The sequence below is a fragment of the Theropithecus gelada genome, chromosome 5 (genome assembly GCF_003255815.1).
Source record: "Theropithecus gelada isolate Dixy chromosome 5, Tgel_1.0, whole genome shotgun sequence".
NCBI lineage: Eukaryota > Metazoa > Chordata > Mammalia > Primates > Cercopithecidae > Theropithecus > Theropithecus gelada.
In genome coordinates this window covers 100,297,409-100,321,745 of record NC_037672.1, presented here as the reverse complement: position 1 = coordinate 100,321,745, position 24,337 = coordinate 100,297,409, and the positions used below count along the sequence as shown (strand labels likewise).

At 42.3% G+C, this 24,337-nt stretch overlaps 2 protein-coding genes across 8 annotated transcripts in view; one reads left to right on the top strand and one right to left on the bottom strand.

Annotated features, from left to right (window-relative positions):
* The window catches only part of UBE2D3 (ubiquitin conjugating enzyme E2 D3), a 73,045-nt gene that overhangs the window by 16,699 nt on the left and 32,009 nt on the right, over window positions 1-24,337 (top strand). The window contains exons 1-2 of one of the 7 annotated variants that reach the window (XM_025384956.1): window positions 22,449-22,655; window positions 23,966-24,117. The exons of 1 other annotated variant lie outside the window; for it this stretch is intronic. In XM_025384956.1, the coding sequence (XP_025240741.1) occupies window positions 24,094-24,117 (24 nt within the window). In that variant the 5' untranslated portion in view covers window positions 22,449-22,655; window positions 23,966-24,093. Of the gene's footprint in view, window positions 1-22,448; window positions 22,656-22,698; window positions 23,175-23,965; window positions 24,118-24,337 lie in introns of those variants that run through there. 5 more of the 7 variants (XM_025384961.1, XM_025384955.1, XM_025384957.1 and 2 more) reach the window with 5 other exon arrangements.
* On the bottom strand, window positions 22,855-24,112 carry LOC112624441. The gene is made up of 2 exons (XM_025384953.1): window positions 23,565-24,112; window positions 22,855-23,009 (listed from the first exon to the last, which is right to left on the bottom strand). Exons 1-2 carry the CDS (start codon window positions 24,052-24,054, stop codon window positions 22,906-22,908), a joined length of 594 nt encoding a protein of 197 aa, XP_025240738.1. The 5' UTR covers window positions 24,055-24,112; the 3' UTR covers window positions 22,855-22,905.

Below are 24,337 nucleotides of genomic sequence, written 5' to 3'. Positions count from 1 at the left end.
ATATTTCTATTTGTAGAGGTATATATATATATGAACATATATATGAGGGAATGTGAAAAACACATATTACTTGCGATTATAGGTTTGCTTGCTCTCAGGTCAAAACAGTAATGATATAAGATGTAAATTTCTTTTTCTCTCATAGTCCAAGGATAATCAGTTCATGACTGATAGAGCAGCTCTGTATATTAGGTACTCAAGCTACTTGTAGCTTTTTAATCTGATTTACTCAATATGTGGCTTCTATTTCATGGCTAAGATGGTAGTTCCACCTCCTGCCATGATACATTTGAGAATAGGAAACAGAAAAAGAGTATACTTCTTCTTTCTAAGGGCATATTACAGAAGTTGGAGCCACCATTTCCACTTACAACCCATGGGCCACAATCTAGTTATGTGGCCAAACTTTCAAGAGAGTTAGGAAATTATAGTCAGTATCCGTGTAGCAATGTACCCAGCTAACATATGGTGGTTCTGCCAGGCATGGTGGCTCATGTCTGTAATCCTAGCACTTTGGGAGTCTGAGGCGGGTGGATCACCTGAGGTCAGGAGTTCGAGACCAGCCTGACCAATATGGAGAAACGCCGTCTCAGTGAAACCCCATCTCTACTAAAAATACAAAAAAATGGTGGTGTGCACCCGTAGTCCCAGCTACTCAGGAGGCTGAGACGGGAGAATTGCTTGAACTCCGGCAGCGGAGGTTTCAGTGAGCCGAGATCGCGCCATTGCACTCCAGCCTGGGCGAAGAGCAAGACTCCGTCTCAAAAAAATCCAAAAAAACCAAAACAAAACATATGAGGGTTCTAATATAAAAGGAAGAGGAGGAGAAAGGACATTGGGAAATAATAGTATTCTCTGCCACAACAGAGTAAATAGGTGAGCTAGGTAATGGAAAAGGGACTCTTTCCCAAAAGTTATCTTTTTCTGCATTACACATGCATTCCAAAACAGTGGCTTAAAACAGTGATTTATTATCTCTCACTACATTGATTTGGCCAGAAAGTTCTGTTAGTCTTCCCTGTGTTCACTCATGTGGCTCCCTTTACACTGTTTTTCACTCCCAGACTTAAAACATAGTGGTCTCAGTGCAGTGTTCCAAACGGTGAAAAAAGAAGTTGTACAAAGTCACATCTATTTGCATTCTATGGTCAAAGAAAGTCACAAAGATAGCTAGATTCAAGGGCTGAGGAAATAAACCCTTTGATGGGAAAGTGGCAAAGGCACGTTGCAAAGATGTATGAACAAAGTAGGCATGATTTATTGAGGGCAAACATTTTAACAATCCCATAAATTACACATTTTACATTTTTAAAAATCTTTATTTCAATAATTTGTGAGAAACATGTGGGTTTTGGTTACATGGATAAGTTCTTTAGTGGTGATTTCTGAGATTCTGGTGCACCTGTCACCTGAGCAATGAACACTGTAGCCAATGTGTAGCCTTTTATCCCTCACCCCCGTCACCCTCCCCCCACAAAGTTCCCAAAGTCCACTGTATCATTCTTATGACTTTGCATCCTCGTAGCCTAGCTCCTACTTATAAGTGAGAACATATGATGTTTGGTTTTCCATTCCTGAGTTACTTCACTTAGAATAATGGTCTCCAACTCCATCCAAGTTGCTGTGAATGCCATTATTTCATTTCTTTTTATGGCTGAGTAGTTTTCCATGGTATAAAAGCTATATATTTACATTTAATATATGTATATAGATTAAATTTAATATATGTATATAAATGTTCATATTTGTTGGTTAAACTTGCGGTGGGTAGATACAAGTCTGACCAAGTCACTCTTCTGCTTTTTATTGCCACACAGATTTATTGAGGGCAAATATTGTAACAATCCCATAAATTACACATTTTACATTTTTAAAAATTTTTATTTCAGGCCGGGCGCGGTGGCTCAAGCCTGTAATCCCAGCACTTTGGGAGGCCGAGACGGGCGGATCACGAGGTCAGGAGATCGAGACCATCCTGGCTAACACGGTGAAACCCCGTCTCTACTAAAAAATACAAAAAACTAGCCGGGCGAGGTGGCGGGCGCCTGTAGTCCCAGCTACTCGGGAGGCTGAGGCAGGAGAATGGCATAAACCCGGGAGGCGGAGCTTGCAGTGAGCTGAGATGCGGCCACTGTACTCCAGCCTGGGCGACAGAGCGAGACTCCGTCTCAAAAAAAAAAAAAAAAAAAAAAAATTTTATTTCAATAGTTTGTGAGAAGTCCAAGTTCCTTAGCCTATACTATTTCTACTATATTACACTACCTCCCAGAGAACATGGTATAAAAACCAGGAAGAAAGAGAAATTGCTTCTGGCTGAAGTGGTTGGGAAAGGCTTCATGTAAGATGTGGGATCTGAACTGGAATAAATATTTGAACTGATGGAGAGGGGCAAGGCGGTAAACCCTAATTCGTAATATTTTAAGGACCACCCTTTTAAAAATTGTAATATAGCATATATGCAAAAATGAGTGATTTATCACAAAGAATATCCCTGTATCCAGCACCCAGGAAATAGAAACCTTCTTATGAGAGACCCCAATAACTATCCTGTCACTCTTCCCCAAATGTAACCACTCTTCTAATTTCTAACTATACATCATTTTTGCCTAGTTTTGAATCTTACATGAATGAAATTATATGTGTATTTTCACCATTATATTTCTGAAAATGATCTGTGGTGTTTATAGTTTGTTCATATTCACTTCTATATTAAATGGATAAACAAAATATATCCATTTTATTGTTGATATTTCAGTGGGCTGTTTCCACTTTAAAGCTATTAACCAATTATGGTGCATTCTTCTATATGTCTCTTCACATGCAAGTGAAGACATTTCTGTTGAGTATATACTTAGGATTAAACTTGCTTAGTCATTGAGGTATTTTCAAATTTTGTAAAGAATGACAGTTTTCCAAAGTTTATGGAAACTTCTAGCCAATCCCCATCCCCCTGTCCCCCATCACTGCCCCACAACAGTGTGTCAGAGTTTCACTTTCTCCATACTGTGGTCAACACATGGTACTGTCAATCTTTTTAATTTGATCATTCTGATGGGAATGTAGTGGTATCTCATTTTGATATTAACCTTTTACTTGATGACCACTGAAGTTGAGCACCATTTTATACTACTTAACATTTGGAGATCTTTAAGTTTTTGTTTGACAAAAATGGCCTTCAGAGACATTTTGGAGATCTTTTCTGTAGTGCCTGTTTAAGTCACTTGCCCACATTTCTGTTGGGTTGTCAGTCTTTTTCTTATTGATTTTTAGGAATCATTTATATATTCTGGATATGAGTTCTTGGTCAAATATATATGTGGCCAGTATCTTTTCTTACAATTTGGTTTGTCTTTTTGTAATGGTGCCTTGATAAACAGAATTAGTAATGTAATACATTGTAACAGTATCTTTCCTTTTTTTTTTTTTTTTTTTTTTTGAGACGGGGTCTCTCTCTGTCACCCAAGCTGCAGTGTAGTGGCACAACCAGGGCTCACTGTAGCCTCAACCTCCTGGGGTCAGGTGATCCTCCTACCTTAGCCTCCCAAGTAGCTGGGACTACAGATGTGTGCCACCACACCCAGCTAGTTTTTTTGTACTTCTTGTAGAAATGGGGTTTTGCCATGTTGTCCCAGCTAGTCTCAAACTCCTGGGCTTGCCTCAGCTTCTCAAAGTGCTGGGATTACATGCATGAGCCACCATGCCCAGCCTTCTTAAATTATTTTTAATCTGTCCTCTATTTCCTCTTAAGACTCTAAAGATACGGTAATGTGCAACAGAAATTATTACAGGAAATGGACCCTCAAGTAAGATTTTGAGATTGGATTGGATACACACACACACACACACATGCACACATAAAATCAATCAGGGGAATAACCTCGTTGCTATAAGCAAAGAGACTACAGACTACAGGTAATCCATGGCTTACAGTATTTTAGTTTTTTTGTGTGACCATAGCTCACTGTAGCCTCAACCTCTTAGGCTCAAGCAATCCTCCTGCCTCAGCCTCCTGAGTAGCTGGGGCTATAGGTGTGCACTACCATACCCAGCCAATTTATATTTTATTTATTTATTTATAAGATGGAGTTTTGCTCTTGTCACCCAGGCTTCAGTGCAATGGTGTGATCTTGGCTCACTGCATCCTCCGCCTCCCGGGTTCATGCGATTCTCCTGTCTCAGCCTCCCCAGTAACTGGGATTATAGGCACCCGCCACCACGCCCAGCTAATTTTTGTATTTTTAGTAGAGACAGAGTTTTACCATGTTGGCCAGGCTGGTCTTGAACTCCTGACCTCAGGTGATCCACCCGCCTCAACCTCCCAAAGTGCTGAGATTACAGGTGTGAGCCACCGTGCTCGGCCTGTTTTTATTTTTTTGTAGAGACAGTCTCACTATATTGCCTAGGCTGGTCTTGAACTCCTGAGCTCCAGTGATCCTCCCGCCTTTGCCTCCCAAAGTGCTGGGATTACAGGAAGGAGTCACTGCACTCAGCCAGTTTGCAGTAGTATTATGATTAACAGTAACAACATGAAATTAAGTGAAGCGGGTAAGGGGTGTATCACCATGGTAACCATAGTAATTATAAAGATTATAGATCCATCTGGCTTTTCTTATGGTCCGAAACAGAAAGTACTTAACCCGTTTATGTCAGAGATTGCAATTTTTTGAATTTTTGCATGAGTGAAAACTCAGACCTTGGCGATGACCTTTAGCAGTAGGCTATAAATAATTCCCACATGCTTAGCATTCCAATAATGGAGCACTAGGCATAAGTGGGTTAAGGGGCATGGTGGCTCATACCTGTAGTCCCCTATCTGGGAGGCTGCAGTGGGAGGATCTCTTGAGGCCAGGAGTTTGAGACGAACCTGGGCAACACTGCAAAACCCCATTTCTAAAAAAATTTTTTTAATTAGCTGGGCATGGTAGCACACACCTATTGTCCCAGCAACTCAGGAGGCTGAGGCAGGAGGGTTGTCTAAGCCCAAGAGTTTGAGGCTGCAGTGAGCTATGATCATGCCACTGCACTAAAGCCTGGGTGATAGAGGGGGACCCTATCTCTAAGAAAAAGAAAAGAAAAATACATAAGAAAAACATAAAAACTACAATTAAGACTGTATGTTGTGACCAGGCGCAGTGGCTCACACCTGTAATCCCAGCACTTTGGGAGGCTGAGGTGGGTGGATCACTTGAGGCCAGGAGTTCAAGACCAGCCTAGTTAACATGGTAAAACCCCATCTCTACGAAAAAATACAAAAATTAGCTGAGTGTGGTGGCGCATGCCTGTAGTCCTAGCTACTTGGGAAGCTGAGGCATGAGAATCACTTGAACCCACAAACAACAACAACAACAAAAAGAAAATGACTCTATGTGGAGCATCAAAACTCCACTACAGGTCTGAAGGAATTGATTATCTTCTGTAATCACTGGGCAGATATGGTAGATTTGTAGTATCAATTACATGCTTAATTCTTCCCCTTTCCTATTCTAACGTTGGAACATTGGTGGGGGGAGTGGGGTCCTAAGACATAGGATAGGGATGTTTGAGCAGAGAAAAATGAAGCTGAAAACTCTGAACATCCATCTTCCCCTAAATCTCTTTCTGAGGAAACCAGCCTCCTATGCATAGAGGCTTCCAGTGATTGCACTTGGGCAAGCTCCTTCACAAGCTGATACATGCTCTCCTCAGAACTTACCAGCTGGGGCTAGGCACGGTAGCTCAGGCCTGTAATCCCAGTCTTTGGGAGGCTGAGGTGGGAGGACTGCTTGAGCCCAGGAGTTCAAGACTAGCCTAGGCAACACAGCAAGGCTCTGTCTCTAAAAAAAAATTTTTTAATTAGCCATGCATGGTGGTTTGTGCCTGTAGTCCCAGCTACTCAGAAGGTTGAGCCCAGGCGTTCAAAGTTGCAATGAGCCATGATCACACCATTGCACTCCAGTCTGAACAACAAAGCAAGACCCTTCCTGTCTCCAAAAAGTAATAATAAAATAAAGAATTTACCCTTACTACCTATTAGTGCCTCCAGTTATATCCCAACATAGCCTAGTCAGAGAAGTATGAGGCCTTCTCTGGACAGAGAAAGCCTACCTAGGAGAACTAAAGGCCTTGCCATTTTAATCAGTGGGAACTTAGACAGCATATATGGGAATACATTTAAGGTTAGATCATGGCAAATTTATTGGCATGGGTGCACTTACCTAAGAATCAAGAGTTAATATTTTGGCATTAATAATTTGGTAGGATAAGGCTTAAATTCAGTAATAGCCTATAAATAAGATGGCCAAAATGCCAGAAATTCCTGGGCATATTGTAGAGGAGAAAACACAAAGGCTCCTTAGCCACTGTTAATTTTCACCATGTCATTAAGGAATGCAGTGATGATGGAAGCACTACCATTTCACAAGGAGCTCTAAAGTAGCTGTCTTTGTTGTCAAGAGATGATGGTGGTGAACACTGTAGTGGAACTGGGTTTGCTGATCTTAGTGGGAACATTAGAATCCCAAGGCAATAGAGGACACATAATAGCATATAAATATCAGACACAGGCTGGACACAGTGGCTGACGTCTGTAATCCCAGCACTTTGGGAGGCCGACGCAGGCAGATCACTTGAGGCCAGGAGTTCGAGACCAGCCTGACCAACATGGTGAAACTTCATCTCTAGTAAAAATACAAAAATTAGCTGGGTGTGGTAATGCATGCCTGTGGTCTCAGCTACTCAGGAGGCTGAGGCAAGAGAATGGCTTGAGCCTTGGAGGTGGAGGTTGCAGTGAGCTGAGATCATGCCACTGCACTCCAGCCTGGGCAACAGAGCAAGACTCTGTCTCAAAAAATATATATATATACACACACACACACACACATATATACACACACACATATATATCTCTCTGAGACAAAGTAGGCACAATTACCAAAATAAGTCAGAGGAGAGAACGTTAACCAGAGTATTTTGACCCACAGGGAAAAGTGATAATGGCTAAATGATCATGAGGTCCCTGGAAATAAAATACATTAAGTAACCTACCAAGGTGCTGCTTGTTATATAGGTGGAAAAATTCTTGTGTTTTTGTAGTAAAATTTGAAGCATCTCATCTAGCTCCCAGACTTGGTACTCCTTCACTGATGGAAAGAGACTGGATCCTTTGACGAAAGGGGCAATGCAATCACAGCTGTATACCATGAATTGTTCCCTAATCCAGTGGGGTTCCCAAACTTGTCTGCACATTAGAACACCTTAGGATTCTAAAGCCCAGGCCACAACCCAGACTAATTAAATAATAATCTTGGGGAAGACCCAGGCAGTATTTTTTCAAGTTCCCCAGATACTTCCAGTGAGCAGACATATTGGGAGAATCATTGCTCTAAGCCTTTTCCATAGGGACCAGTGACCATTCACTAGAGAAAGGTAAATATCCAAAAATCTTTTTTTTTTTTTTTTTTTTGAGACAAGGTCTTGCTCTGTTGTCACCCAGGCTGGACTGCAGTGGCATAATCTCAGCTCACTGCAACCTCTGCCTCCCGAATAGCTGGGACTACAGGCGTGCACCACCTCTCCCAGTTAGTTTTCTGTATTTTTGGTAGAGATGGGGTTTCGGCATCTTGGCCAGGCTGGCTAAAATTCTTAAGGCACTGTCTCTTAACTTGTACTAATACTAGAAACCCAAAACTCTACCTTGGACGACTAGTCAGAATAGGGGACCTACGGAAGTCAAGTGATGGAATCTTGGCCTGGCTGTGGCTGACGGTGGATCCAGAAGGACCCATACTGTGGTTACTTCTCAAGTCCTAGATGTGTAGTAGTGATATATATCTTTTAATAACAATCTTTATTTTGGTTTCCTGATCCATGGAGAGATTGCTATTATGGTGGAAAGCGCTACACAGCAGCTTAGGTCTGCCTTCTACCACTCCTCATTAAGATAGTGAAGGAAAAGCAGGGATATACCCTGAAGAAATGGCAGAGATTGGCCAAGCACAGTGGCTCATGCCTGTAACGCCAGTACTTAGGGAGGCCAAGGCAGGAGGATTACTTGACCCCAGGAGTTTGAGACCAGCCTATATAACATGGCAAGACTCCATTTCTACAAAACATAAAAAGCAAAATAGAAAAACCAAAAGAAATTGTAGAGATTAGTGCCACCATGCTGCTATGGTGATTCATACCACATTCCCATTTAAATTTTCTGTGGCCACCAGATGCATCATAGAGAATGAAAGTATAAAAACCAGATGGCTAGTGAAGAATGACAGTGGACTGCAAACTTTAATTAGGTAGGGATGCCAATTATGGTTGCTGTTCTAGGTGTGGTATCTTCTTTGGAAGAAATTAATATACATCTTGACATGATACTGATATTGATCTGGAAATGTCCCCCCACCCCAATTCTAATTATAAGGAGAATCAGAAACAGACTAAATTTAAATAGGAGGAACAACAGTAAGTCCTTACTGTCTTGTCTCAGGCTACATCAACTCTCCTGTTCTCTATATTGTATGAAGGGACCTTGATGGTCTTGCTATTCCATAGAACATCACACTGATTTATTAGAGTAATGAAATTATATTAAATAAAACTGATGAGCAGAAGTAGGCAGCATTCTACATGCTTTGGTAAGACATACGCATGCTAGAAGGTGCAAGATGAACCTTGAAAAACTTCCAGGACTTGTCACAGGTTTCTAGGGGTCCAATGGCCAGAGAGATGTTTGGATATCCACAATATCCATACTTTTTTCTCTTCGTTAACTGATCAGAGGGAACTCCTTATGATGACAGTTTATGTGGGTTGAGGGAGAAGTGCTGAAGGATTAGAGGCAGGTACTATAGGAGTCTGAGTCACCTGCTCATTCATGGTTCCAGTCCCATATGTAGTGCACTGCTCCTGTGCTCATCCAGTTGTACAGTTTGGTTGAGTCAAATAACAAGAAGTCATGATGGGCAGTTTGATTCACACAGTCACTTGATGTCCCATGGTCGGGTGTTACATCTCTTCCAGGTACCAGTAGCAAATCAAGGGGTGCTTTTCAAAGAAAAAACAAAATGAATCAAAACCATGGCTAAGGAAGATACGGTCTTACTCCTAAACCTTAAATTAAGGTCTATGTTATAATTCTTGTACTGAAACTTGCCAGAGGCTTCATATAACATCTCTCCTACATTAACTTCCAATACCATTGAGTCTACAGGATCATAAAGCCTAAGTCTGAGCCCTACCCCACGCAAAACTGGTAATTTTTTTGGAGACGGAGTCTCACTCTGTTGCCCACACTGAAATGCAGTGGCAAGATATCAGCTCACTGCAACCTCTGCCTCCCAGGTTCAAGCGCTTCTCCTGCCTCAGCCTCCTGAGTAGCTGGGATTACAAGCATGCACCACCACTTCCAGCTATTTTTTTTATTTTTAGTAGAGACGGAATTTCACCACGTTGGGCAGGCTGGCCTTGAACTCCTGACTTCAGGTGATTCACCCACCTCGACCTCCCAAAGTGCTGGGATTACAGGCGTAAGCCACCATGCCTGGCCAAAACTGGTAGTCTTATAGTTACAGTTAAGCCTCTGAGAACAGCTTACTCAATTGTACTGTGTTTTGTTGTCTCCAAATCTAAAGATGCCTGCCACATGTTTTGCCTTTTTCTTTGTTGTGATAGTGGAAAATATAACTTGTCACTAACAAGTGCCTTTAAATAGGGGTGGGTGTTTGGTTTTGGTCTAGCTTTTCTAGTTGTTCACAGCAGAAGTATGATCAAAACCACTGAGTTCTTAATTATCAGAAGCGAAACTTGAGGGTTTTTTTTGTATTTTTTTTTTTAAGACACTTTCTGTTGCTCAGGCTGGAGTGCACTGGCCTCATCATAGCTCACTGCAGCTTTGAAATCCTGGCCTCAATTGATTCTCCCACCTCAGCCTCCTTGAGTAGCTGAGATTACAGGCTTGTACCACCATGCCCGGCATTTTTTTGTTTTGTTTTGTTTTTTTCTGGTAGAAACAGGGTCTCACTATGTTGCCTAGGCTGGTCTCAAACTCCTGGTCTCAAGTGATTCTCCTGCTTTGGCATCCCAAAGCACTGCGATTACAGACATGAGGCACCTCACCCAGCAAAGAGGACTCTTTTTTTTTTTAATATCAAAAACTTTACTCCCTCAGTCAAAATACACAAGGTAGCTGTTGTGCATATATGTAGTCTATAGATAATGCTTGGTACATAAATATCTAGGTCTATGGCAATAACTGTCACTTAGGGACTCAAAGTAGGTTTGAGTCCCTCAAAGAAGCTCAAAGAAGGTTAACACTGCTAAAAGCAAAGGCATACTCTTAGAAAAGTAAAGGTATGTTCCAAAGAATATGATCACAGTTCAGTAAGCGATACCCTGTATAAAAGCAGAGATAAAGTTTTTCTCCTCTATACAACAGGACATGATTGAAAAGTTCTTATTGTGCTATATTATAATGAAAGCTGTGTTTAATTTAATGGTGATCTGCAAGATAGTCTGGAGAAGGAAAAGCAGAGGCAGAGAAGCCCACTATGAATTTATAGTAATGAACCAAATATGAGTTGAGAGGCATCATAGTATAATGAAAAGAATGTTTACATTAGAATCATAGGACTGGTAATAATGACTGATCCTGTTACCTTGGGCAAGTCATTTAACCTGTCTGATTCTGCATCCTTATTTATATGTCACTCACCTTGTAGTGACCTTGTAGGCCCTCAATACTTGAGTGATGAAATGTTAATCACTTCTGCTTAACTCAGAGTGATTATATAATGATGAAAATCTTTTAAAATGTATAAACTTATACAATTTAAGGTGTAATATGCATTGAAGGCCTAAATAAGTAGAAAGGGACACTTATAAGGAAAGGGAAGGATGAAAGATAAAGATGACTCCAATATACTGAATCTCAGTCTTGGTGACTGGAAAAGTATATTCACTTAAGTAGACTGGTTAGGAGAGTAACTGAGTTTTGGAAATCTGGACAAGGTTAGGGAAAAAATAGTGATTTATTTAAATTGTCAAGATGTTCAGCAGTAACTAAAAACTGAACAACGAAGTTATTCTTAATATATGTAATAGCTTCCTATTACATACATTAGTTTCATATATTCTTAGGTATTTTTCATATGAGAATATTCTCTCTCCTCCATAAAACTTTATGTTCTTAGAGAAAGAGGTTATCTCCTGGGGAATCTGTATTCCCTCATTTAAAAGTAAACCACCTATATCCACTAAAGTTCCCTCTGTTCTGTCCAATTTATTGGTAAACAAATTACATAGGGCATTGACTGGTTTAAAGATTATTTGTTAGTTCCTTTGGTCCTTCCAGTTTAATACCAAATTGCTATACTTTTTTTTTTTTTTTAAGAGTCTTGTTCTGTCACCCAGACTGGAGTGCAGTGGCACGATCTCAGCTCACTGCAGCAACCTCTGCCTCTTGGGTTCAAGCAATTCTCCTGCCTCAGCCTCCCAAGTAGCTGGGACTACAGGTGCCTGCCACCATGCCTGGCTAATTTTTGTACCAAACTGCTATACTTTTTAAAAACAAAATGATATATAATAGTTTACATATTTATGAGGTATATGAGCTATTTTGTTACCTTGACTGTATACATCACCTCGAATATTTCTCATTTCTAAGGGCTGGGAACATTTCAAGTCTTCTCTCCTAGCTATTTTAAAATATAAAAAGCATTCACTGTTACTAACTATAGTTACCCTACTCTGCTGTTAAACATTCCTTTGTTCCATAGCTCACTGTATGTTTGTACCTATTCACCAACCTCTCTTCATCTCCCCCCACCCAGACACCTTTCCCAGCTTCTGGCAACCATCATTCTACTCTCTGCCTCCATGAGATCAACATGTTTAGCTTCCACATGAGTGAGAGAACATGTGATATTTGTCATTGTGTGCCTGGCTTATTTCACTTAACACAATAACCTCCAGTGCCTTCCATGTTTCTGCAGAGGAAATGATTTCCTTCTTTTTTATGGCCAAATAGTATTCATCATGTATAATATAGGTAACACATTTTCTTTATCCATTCATGTGTTGATGGGCACTTAGGTTGATTCTGTTCTTTGCTACTGTGAATAGTGCTACATTGAACTGATTTATTTTCCTTTGAATAAATACACAATAGTGGGATTGACAGATCATATGGCAGTTCTTTCAGTTTTTTGGGAAATACTATGTTTCCATAGAGGCTGTACTAATTTACATTCCCACTGACAGTGTAAAAGAATTTTCTTCTGCATCCTTACCAGCATCTGTTATTTTCTGTCTTTTTAGTAATAACCACTCTGTCATAGGTGATACCTTATTATGGTTTTCATTTACATCTTTCTGATGATTAGTGATATTAAGCATTTTTCATATACTTATTGGGCATTTATGTCTTCTTCTGAGAAATGTTTATTCATATCCCTTGCCCACTTTTAATGCGTTTTTTTTTTAACTGTTAAGTTCCTTGTATATTCTTGACATTAGTCCCTTGTTGGATTAATAGTTTGTAAATATTTTCTTCCATACAACAGGTTATCTCTTTACTCTGCTGTTTTCTTTGCTGAGCTTTTTAGTTTAATATAATCCAATTTGGCTATTTTTGTCTTTGCTTTTTGTGCTTTTGAGGTCTTAGCCATAAAATCTTTGCCTAGACCCAATGTCCTGAAGTGGTTTTCCTGTTTTCTTCTAGTAGTTTTATAGCTTCAGGTCTTACATTTATGTCTGAACTCTTCTTTATGTGCATCACTCTAAACAGTTTTTACTACTAGCACCTTGTAAAGCATAAAGCAAATGCCTTATTCAAAATCATATGAGGCCAGGTGCGGTAACTCACACTGTAATCGTGGCACTTTGGGAAGCCGAGGCGGGCAGATTGCTTGATCCCAGGAGTTCAAGACAAGCCTGGGCAATATGGTGAAACCCTGTTTCTACAAAAGATAAAAAAAAAAAAAATTAGCAGGATGTGGTGGCAAGTGCCTGTAGTCCCAGCTCCTTGGTGGGGGTGGCTGAGGTGGGAGGATCACTTGAGCCTGGGAGGTTGAGGCTGCAGTGAGCCATGATGGCGCCACTGCACTCCAGCCTAGGTGACAGAGTGAGACCCTGTCTCAAAAAAGAAAGAAGAAAGTGATATGATACATTTCTTTCTTTTACATTTTAAATGTATATGCCTTTCATTTAGACCCTAAAGTATAAGACAGTTTATATTCCATATAAAATCCTTAGTTTCTCCCAGTTTTTAAAAAATGTAATTATAACAGCCATTCAACCTTAGCGTAGATTTATCTTTTATACTAAGAATTTCCCTTCCCTCCCTCTCCCCGCAAGTTTATTTGGCTTTCTCTGGACTGCTACAGTATTTTACTGAATCTGTCTGGGAACTTAAATTCCTAACAACATCCAGAAGCTTCAGTAACTCTGGACAAAAAGAGCTTCATCCATTAAAAAGCTGATTTGGGCGTCAGAAAAAAACTCTCCTCTTGTATCGTCTTTTGCTCCCTCACGTGAATAGAATTTTGGTTAGATAGAGCTATTTGCCTTTCCTTTTTTTTTTTTTTTTTTTTGCCCAGCACAGTTTTGTTTAGCATCCTTTCTAGTTCTACTTCAAATGTAACATTTTATGCTTTTACTTGAGACCACAGAACTACTGTATTAGTATCCCCCCTTATCCAGTAGTCAGACTTTGCCTTTCTCTACCTTAGAGAATTTGGAAGTAAGGAAAACATTGAACACCAAGAAAACTAGGTGTTACAAGCTTTATTCTGTAACAAAAATATTTCTTTTTGAGAGTTAAGTGTCTCACAAAGGTAAACTCTCCATCTAACTGATGCCTCGATTATTCATTACTGCTGACAGAAGTCAGTCAACTTGAAGGGTCATGTCATCACAAGTGTGCTGGTAAAAAAATGTTTAACAACTAGCCTGAATAAGGGAGCAGCAGGCAGAGATCTGATCTGTGGTGTTTGCAAATTTCCCTAGGGTAAGTACTCCTATGTGGTACTGTGTCATGTTGCCAAAGAACATCACTGAACACAGAGCTGGGAAGAGGTGCACACTATCAAACTGTAATACTTCCACCATGCAGATACAATAGACATAACCACAAAAACACGGAACATAGTCAAAGGTATAGCATACCTCAGAGATACTGTGGATTTAGTTCTTGTGAATTTTTCCATTTCCTAGTGCATATGAAAATTACATTTATGCTATATTAAATGTGCAATAGCATTATGTCTAACACGACTGTACAAACATTTTTTTTGAGATGGACTATCGCTCTGTCACCAGGTTGGAGTGCAGTGGCAAGATCATGGCTCACAGCAGCCTCAACCTCCCAGGTTCCAGCAATCCTCCCACCTCAGCCTCCCAAATATCTAGGACTACAGCTATTATAGAAAATTTTAGAAAAAATATTTTTTTTTTTGAGATGGAGCCTCTCTGTCACCCAGGCTGGAGTGCAGTGGTACGATCTCGGCTCACTGCAAGATCACTGCTCCACCTCCCAGGTTCATGCCATTCTCCTGCCTCAGCCACCCGAGTACCTGGGACTACAGGCGCCCGCCACCACGCCTGGCTAATTTTTTTGTATTTTTAGTAGAGATGGGGTTTCACCGTATTAGCCAGGATGGTCTCGATCTCCTGACCTTGTGATCTGCCTGCCTCAGCCTCCCAAAGTGCTGGCATTACAGGTGTGAGCCACTGCGCCCTGCCGAAAAATTCTTTTTTTTTTTTTTTTTTTGAGACAGAATCTTGCTCTGTCGCCCAGGCTGGGGTGCAGTGGCCGGATCTCAGCTCACTGCAAGCTCCGCCTCCCGGGTTTAGACCATTCTCCTGCCTCAGCCTCCCGAGTAGCTGGGACTACAGGCGCCCGCCACCTCGCCCGGCTAGTTTTTTGTATTTTTTAGTAGAGACGGGGTTTCACCGTGTTAGCCAGGATGGTCTCGATCTCCGGACCTCGTGATCTGCCCGTCTCGGCCTCCCAAAGTGCTGGGATTACAGGCTTGAGCCACCGCGCCCGGCCCGAAAAATTCTTTGTAGAGACAGGATCACTGTGTTGCCTAAGCCTGTCTCAAACTCCTGGACCCAAGCGATCCTCCCACCTCAGCCTCCCAAAATGCTGGGATTACAGGCACGAGCCATTGCACCTGGCCTGTACATACTTTAACTAAAAAATACTTTATTGCTAAAACATAGTAACAAAGTGAGCACATGCTGTTGGAAAAATGGCACCACAAATTTGCTCAATATGGGCTGCCACAAACTTGCAATTTGTAAAATACACCATATCCATGAAGTTCAATAAAATGAGGTATGTCTGTAGTAGAATAACTAGGAAGTGAGTTTTGAGTATTATTGAGCTTTATTTAATAGATTTTAATATAATTGTCAGTTTCTATAATTAATTTTTAATAATGGTTGTGTTTAACAATGAGCCTGCAAAATTCCTAAAATTTTAAAATTGACCCTTGTAAGCTGTTCCAAGCCAGCTCTATCACACTACTGCCTATACTCTTAATTGTGGAGGTCACTTAGGGACTAGTCAATATGGGTTGAGGTGGTTCTGCTAGCTAATAATTTAAAAAATAGATATAGTGTGACTGTTCTTTTAGAAGCTGTCTAGCAGGTTTCACTCAAAAACTCACACACAAAAAATTGACCTAATACTCAGATTTATATAGTGAAACCTTAAATTTTGCTATCTCGCAAAGTAAAGTTTGTCATGCTTTTTCATATTCCTCCAGGTATATGTTACCTTGTTATGACTTTATTAGTTAAAAAAAATTTAATGCCACTCCCATATGTGTCACCTGTAAATAAATACTGGCAAAAGGAATACAATAAACAATGGGGAAAAAAAACAGACAGACATTTCAGCAAAGAAGACATGTGGATGACAAAGAAACAAAGCAGCACATGAAAAGATGCCAATATCATTAGTCACTAGGAAAATGCAAATTAAAATGACAATGAAATACCACTACACACCTATTACAATGGCCAAAATTGAAAAGACTAATCCTAACCAGTCAGGAGAAATTGGAACACTCATATATAGCTTGTGGGACCATAAAGTGGTAAAAAAACACTTGGGAAAGCAGTTTGGCAGTTTCTTAAAAAGTTAAACACATATCTACCATATGATCTAGCTATTCCACTCCTAAGCTACTTACTCAAGAGAAATTAAAACATATGCCCATATAAACACTTATACAGAATGTTCGTAGTAGCCCTATGTGTAATAAGACAAAAATTGGAACAGGCTGGGTGGAGTGCCTCACTCCTGTAATCCCAGCACTTGAAGAGGCCGAGCTGAGCGGATAACCTGAGGTCAGGAGTTCGAGACCAGCCTGGCCAACATGGTGAAACCCCATCTCTACTAAAAAATAAAAAAATTAGCTGACATGGTGGCGGGCGCCTATAGTCCCAGCTACTCAGGAGGCTGAGACAGGAGAATCACTTGAACCCGGGAAGCGGAGGTTACAGTAAGCCAAGATTGCGCCACTGCACTCCAGCCTGGGTGACAGTAAGATTCAGTCTCAAAAAAAAAAAAAAAAACTGGAAACAAACCAAATGTCCACTGACTGGTGAATGGATAAATTGTGGCAAATACATACAATGGAACATTATTTAGCAATAAGAGAATGAGCTACTGAGAGACAACAATATAGGTCTCAAAATAATTATGCTAAGTGAAAAAAGGCAGACAAGAAGGTGTATTGTGATTCAACTTCAATAAAGTTCTAGAAAATGCAAACTAATCTACCATGACAGAAAACAGATCAGAGGTGTCCTGTGGATAAGAAGACAGAGGGGTGGGGGAAGAACAAGAGAAAGGATTTATAAAAGAGCGTAATGAAACTTGTGGTGAAGTTCATTATCTTGATTTTGGTGAGCTTCATGGGTATATATGTATGTCAGCTTATCAAACTGTTTATTTAGGTATGTATAATTTATTGTATGTCAATTATATTTCAATAAAGCTGTTAAAAATATAACAATGTAGCTGTGGTCTGACTGGTAGAATGAGGAAAAGGTAACTGCTTTATGGCTAGACAACATAGTTCCTTTCTTTCAGGGTTAAACTGAAATAGGTTCTTTGGGCAGCTAACAAGCACATATCTGGCTTACATTGAGATGTCAGGCAACTGAAATTCTCATGTTTTTATTACATGTCTGCTGGTAAGCCAGATTCTCTTCCTCTGAGTGCCTGTCTTTATATGTTTATCCCTAATATACTTCATATTATAGTCATCCTCCGGTATCCATGAGGGATTGTTTCCAGAACCACTCCCAGATACCAAAATCCAAGGATGCTTAAATCCATGATATAAAATGCCATAATATTTGCATATAACTTATACACATCCTGCTTAGATTGCTTATAATACTTAGTACAATGTAAACACTCTGTAAATATACTGTATTGTTTAGGCAACAGTAACAAGAAAAAAGTATGTATGTTCAGAAAATATGCAATTAAAAATGTGTATTTTGGATCCGCGGTTGGTTGAATCCATGGATGTGGAACTCACAGATCTGGAGGGCTGATTGTATTTGTTTTACATGTTACTATTACTCATAATGAAGTTTCCTCATTGTAATTTAAGATATTTTATATTTGTTAGAATGCTGATTCTGCAGACTGTGATAAGTGAACACTAAGGATACCCACAGAGCCATCAGGGTATCCTGAGAGAGTGGGATTGGAGATGGATGGAAAAGGAGAAAGAATCTGAGTAGGCAAGTTCAAAAATTAGCCAGGCCTAGTGGCATATGCCTATAGTCTCAGCTACTTGGGAAGCTGAGGTGGGAGGACTGCTTGAGCCCTGGAGGCAGAGGCTTCAGTGAGCCAGGATGGTGCTACTGCACTCCAACTTGGGTAATGGAGAGACCCTGTTTCAAAACAAACAAGAGACAAGACAAAAAAAAATAGTTGAATCTTCGGTTTTTTTGTTTTGTTTTGTTTCAGACAGGGTCTCACTCTGTCATCCAGGCTCAAGTGCGGTGGCCTGATCACAGGTCACTGCAGCCTTGACCTCCTGGGCTCAAGTAATCCTCCCATCTCAGCCTCCCTAGTATCTGGGACTACTGGTGCACACCACGCCATGCTGATTTTTTATTTTCTGTACAGATGGGTTTTGCCATGTTGCCCAAGATGGTCTCTAACTCCTGGGTTTAAGCAATCCACCCTGCCTTGGCCTCCGAAAGTGCTGGGATTACAGCTATGCACCACCACACCGGGCCCTCAATCTTGTGACCTTTTCTATTGGGTCTAATTTGTTAGGTAGGGGCTGGGGGCTGAAGTGGTGGTGGGAGGGAAACCAGGATCAAATGAGCTTTTTAACCCTTTACCCATGGTTTCCCTGCTAGCTGCTTGCTTATAATCATATATAAACACTAAAGTCATACTTGCAGAAATAAAAATCCTTATGGAAACTTAACAGGGTACATATTTATTTTAGGAACAAAAGTATAAGAAAAGTTGAATCTTGTGAAACTGCTCTTCTCCATAGAAAAGGAGGGGAAAGAGTTTACTGGTTTCCGTTAGGAAGCAATTGATAATGGCAGTGGAAAGGAATGTAAATTAATGGATTTGGCACTAAAAAAGAAAGGTATCCCAGCACTAACCCAAAACATACAGTGACACTCAAGAAGGCTGAATGTACAGATTCCTTAACCACCATTCTCCAACTTTCCAAAGCTTTCATCCAACCACTCAAAACGTGATTTTACCCTCAGTCAATTCTACCTATTTGGCTTCAGTACTTGCCCTGAGCCACAGGAATTCTGATGGGCAGAGGGGTAGGTCGGTCCTCCTGTATCAATCTGGAATTCTATGGAGCATTTTCTCATAAGTGTAATATATAAAGGGAGGGTGGGGTTTAAAGCCTTTTGTAGATTGACCTGCAGGCACAACTACTTTTCTATAAGAAATTATGTCCTGAGTTCCAGAATGGGAATGAACCTTAAAATGCTTCTAACCTCTTTAAAGCCCTTTTACTTCCATGTCAGAATCAGATTTATTAATTTATCTGTTCTACCTGCCTAGCATTTATTGACTTGAAAGTCACAAGGTCAAACTTAACAAATTCCACTTTAGGTATGTGACAAAAGGATTTTTATAATCTCTATCTACATCAAACTAAATTTTTTGAATTCTCTACATGAACTTTTTTCCATTTTGTGATTTTAGTAATCTATAATTACTGTAAGCACAGTCCCAGTCACCTTCATTCCCACTTATACTAAGTACTGCCATGTGATTTTAGAGCCTGTGTTTTATTTACGTTTATGATCTTGTTGACAACACATAACAGTATTTTGTCTTAGGCAGATGGAACAGAAATAGATAATAAATTCTTTTTTCTGGCCACATGAAAACCAAATGATATCAGTCAATGAATGAACAAAAGTCTCCCAAAGGTTCTAGTAAAGTGGTAAGAGAACGGAGACACAGATCACAGCAGTTAGTACAGACATGGCCAAATTCAAAAGAAATGAAATGTGGCAGTTAGTCCTACATTTGAGCTTCAAGAGGAGATTTGATTTGCAAAAAAAAAAAAAAAAATGTAGCACGTGTTTCCACTGTAAACTTTAGTTTCATAGTTCTTTAAGAGCTAAACACATAGGAAGTTCATACTATTATGTTTCAAGTTATTTTATTAGAATATCATATTTTGTTTTTTTTCTATAAACTTTTTTTTTTTTTTTTTGAGACAGGGTCTCACTTTCACCGAGGCTAGAGTGCAATGGTGCGATCATGGCTCACTGCAGCCTTGATCTTCTGGGCTCAAGGGATCCTCCCACCTCAGCTTCCAGAGTAGCTGGGAACACAGGCGCATGCCACTATGCCTAATTTTTTTGTAGAGACACAGTTTCATCATGTTGCACAGGCCAGGCTGATCTCAAACTCTTGGACTCAAGCGATCCTCCTGCTTTGGCCTCCCAAAGTGCTGGAATTACAGACATAAGCCACTGTGCCTGGTTTGATTTTATTGTAACATTCTAATAAAAGTAACTGGAGGGAGAATCCCCCCCAAAATATTTTTTAGGCAAGCTTGACCCAGTAAATAAACTAAATTTACTTCCTGTACTGAGAATCCCTCCCGAAATATTTTTTAGGCAAGCTCGACCCAGTAAATAAACTAAATTTATTTCCTGTACTATCTCTTCTTAGTGCAACTATTTCAGATCTTTCTCACATTTCTTCTGGATTATTTCATTGACATCCTGTTTTTCTTGCCTCTAGTCTCCATCCCAATACATACTTTGGGCACATGCTTCAACACTGCTATCACAGTTATTTTTTTGCCATCAAAATCTGATCAAGCCATTTTTGTTAAAAATTCAATTCCTCCATCCCATCCCATCCCCTTCGGAATAAAAGGCCCTCAAGATCTCCAGTCAAGTCTTTCAAATCTGTCTTGTACCCTCACCTTTTCTGTCTTCTCATTCTCTCCTTGCCGCTCCCCCCGCCATCTCAACCTCCCAATACTGCAGCCAAAGTTTTTCTAGTTTCAAAAACTTACCAAGTCAACTCTGAGACTTTGCATGCTGTTTCCCCTGCCTAGGAGCCTCCCTCACAATTTTTTTTCCAACTTTGCCTTGCTCCCTTTTTTTCATTTAATACAACTCTCTTCCTCAGAGAAACTTTCCCTGACCACCCCCAGCTGAGTTCAGTACATTAATACTGCTCGCCCAGACTGGAGTGCAGTGGTGTGATCTCGGCCCACCGCAACCTCTGCCTTCCAGGCTCAAGCGATTCTCCCGCCTCAGCCTCCCGAGCAGCTGGGATTACAGGCGCCTGCCACCACACCCAGCTAATTTTTATATTTTTAGTAGAGATGGGGTTTCATCATGTTGGCCAGGCTGGTCTCGAACTCCTGACCTCATATGATCCACCCGTCTCAGCCTTCCCAAAGTGTGGGATTACTAGGCGTGGCCATTATTACTACTATACATTTGTTTCACACTATGGCCAGTTAATGTCTGTCTGGTTACTTTAATAACTGACATTTATACAACACTGTAGAGGCTACAGTATCCTTTCACATATATTATGATACTTAAACCCCACAATCACCCTATGAGAAAGGATAGTTATTATTACTTACTTTGGCGGTGAAGAAACGGGGTCAGAAAATAACCAGGCCAGTATCAAACAAATGGGAAGCAATAACAAATCTGGGTTCCTCCCTCCACCTTCATGCCTAGTCCTGTGCTTTTAGTATATTTGGCTAGCTAGGAGAGAAAACATAGATTATTCAGGGAGGAGGGAGGGGCCAGAGGTGAGCCTCAAGAGCAGTTAGGCCATGAGGTAAGCACTTCAGGGCGTTGCTACTCACGGGGTGGTTCAGACTAGAAAAATCTGTATCACCTGGGCGCTAGTTAGAAATGTAGGCGCTCAGGCTCCACCTCTGCCCTACCAAATCAAAGCCGCATTTTCAACAAAACCCCAGGTGGTTCCTGTGGACGTTAGTTTGAGAAGCACTGCTTCACTAGTGACACTACATAGCCACTTGAACAGTATACATTAGACCACTTATATTCATCATTGTTGACGTGTTGTTTTTATTAGGTAAAACTTTCTGCAACAGTTTTCAAATTAAGTGTATTTTTTAAAACAAGTTTATTTTTCCATGTGATTGAAGATCTCCACTTCGATAACTGGGGTCATTAAGGAATGTTAGAAAACCTTAAGCTGGTCAGTGCTTACCCACCTTTAAATTTCTCATAAAAATAAGGTCTTTCTTTTGCCTGAAGGATACACTAGAGAGCATAACTGCCCTCTCTATACTTTAAACCCTTGACTAAAACAGGCCAGTCCTATTCATGTAAATCCCACCTCCCAACTTGGATATTTCAGGAAGTATTGTATTGTTTTTCTGACTCTAAACTCTACCTAATTTCTTAATTAGTCTCAACACTTTCTGGCTCAAGAACTGAAACACAGCAACAGAAGCTAAAGGTTGAGAATTTAAGCTTGTTCCCATATCTACACGTTGGCGGATGGCAGCGACTGATTACGGAGACGAGTGAAAACGCTGCCCCTAACACTCTCTGCCCTAGCCTCATCCACTCAATTGAGCCTGAGTCAGCCCGATCCCTGCTCTTCTCTGTACTGCTCCTTCAGTGTCAGAGAGACACTAGACCTCAGCACGTGGGAGCGCTGATGAGCGGCCATCCTGGGTCTATTTAAAACTACTATTCCCATCTTGAGGGGCGCCTACTCCCATAGAATAACCAGCCCAGGAAGGCAGGCGAGTAAATACTGCTCACCTGTTCCACCGGAAACCTCAAAATCCCGGCCCAACCTAGACTAAAGGTATCTGGTAATTAATCCTTGGCACCTCCCACCACACACTCCTGATTGGGCGCGTGAGAGAGGGCTGTGTCTGCGCGCGCTCTTACCAGTCCGGGGAATTCCATTTCCTCTTCCAACCACCGGTATAAGCATTCAGGGGCGGTGCTTTCCTGGCAGTGGCCCGCCCCAGTTCGAGCCGGTGCCTTACTGCGTCTCGCGAGATCTTGTACATTTTGGGGGCGGAACCCCGTCAAGAAGAGCGCACAAAACTGCTCTTAAGTCATTGCAGAGGTACTGCTTCGGTTAGCCAGCCACGAAGTTCTCGCGAGAGTCGTCTCCTCAATACCAAGTGAGGAAACTGGGGGACGCTGTGGGGAGGGGCGTGGGGCTGGATCGCGCAGCGGCAGCTTCCTTTACCTTCCTCCCATGGTCTCCTTCCGGTTCTCGATGCTTCTCTGAGCCTAAGGGTTTCCGCCACTCGTCTACCCTCCCCCAGCCCATGATCCGCCTCCCTCCCCCGCCCTTCTGGTCCAATCTCCGATCTGTTTAGTAAGAAGGTGCTGTTCCGAGAAGGAGAAGGAAAAGGGCTTGGCACGTATTCACTCGGCCCCGGACGTGGGAAGCAAGCCGTCTGGCTTCGGCCTCACATCGGTCCTGTGCTCGCGACGGCAGCGTTGGCGGACTGATCCGCGGCGGTGAAGAGGCAGGAGGAGGGGGAGGGGCGGAGCGTGGCAGCTGGCAGTAGTTCCGTCAGAGCGGACATCTTGTGGCTGTGTCGTGCGCGTGAGCCCCGTAGGGCCGGGGAGGCACCAGCTGCCGCGCGGGGAGGAGGCCGAGGCCGCAGCTTGAGGGAGGCCCCGGCCCCTCTGTACGCGTGGGTGTGGACGGCTAGGGCAGGGAAGGGAGGCCGGCCCAGTGGCCGGCCGGGTAAGAGGGGTAGTGCGGGCCCTGGGCGGCTTGAGCGGCCAGCCTATTGGGTGCGGTGGGGTAGGGTGGGAAGGCTGGAAAAGCCGCGGCCTCTCCTGCTGGAGGAGGGGGGGGGAATGGGCGCGTCCTCGCGCCTAAGCCGGAGCCTCAGGGACAGCACGGGCGCGTGGTGGAGGTGGCTGGGCGGGCGCGCGCGGGAGCGCGCTGGAAGGCGGAGTGAGTGTACGGTGGCGTCAGGGGCGACACAGAATAGCTCGCTGCGAGGACAGCAACACACATCAAGCCTCCCTTCCTTTATTTCCTTCCCCTACCCGGCCGCACCTTTGGGCAGAAACCAAAAGCAGCCCGGCGTCCGTCCGGAGTCTTCTGCTTCCCCCTCCCCCCTTGCCTTTCTTTGCCCTAGTGACGCCGGTATAGCGCCGACTAGGCCCCGGCTCCTCCTCTGCTGGGCTCCGGACCCTGCCCCGCACCCACCCCTTTCTCCTACGCCTCTTCCTCTCCCACCCGGGTCTCTTCCTTTCTAGAGGCCGGGAAGTTAAACTTGTAGCCACCACCTCCGCTCTTCCCGTCACCCTCGCCCCCACTTCGGGCCGAAAACACAGTACTGAGGCTGTTGGTGGCTTTGCCACGCCACCCCACCCACCCCGGATCGCGGCCGCCTTAAGGGACCTGGATTCATCAGGGGCTCTCCGGGGCCTGTGCGAGTGCTGATCTGCTCCGTTTTTGCAAAAGGCGCCTGTGTCTGGCAGAGCCGCTGTGAGACGAGACAATCCTGCCCCGCCGCCGGGATAATCAAGAGTTTTGGCCGGACCTTTGAGCATACACCGAGTGAGTGAGGAGCCAGACGACAAGCACACACTATGGCGCTGAAACGGATTAATAAGGTAACCCGCGGGGATAAGGGAATTGGGGTGGTAGTAGAAAAGGAAGGCTCGGGCCAAGAGGAAAGCGTGGGGGTGGAAAAGAAGAATAATTCTGAAAATACTAGTTGGATCACTTCTTCCATTGGGGGGGGGATGGAGAACGCGGGATGTACTTCTTGAAGAAATGAAGGTTAAAGTTAGGGAACGGAGAACACTTGTGGCAAGTGAGATGTTATGAGTG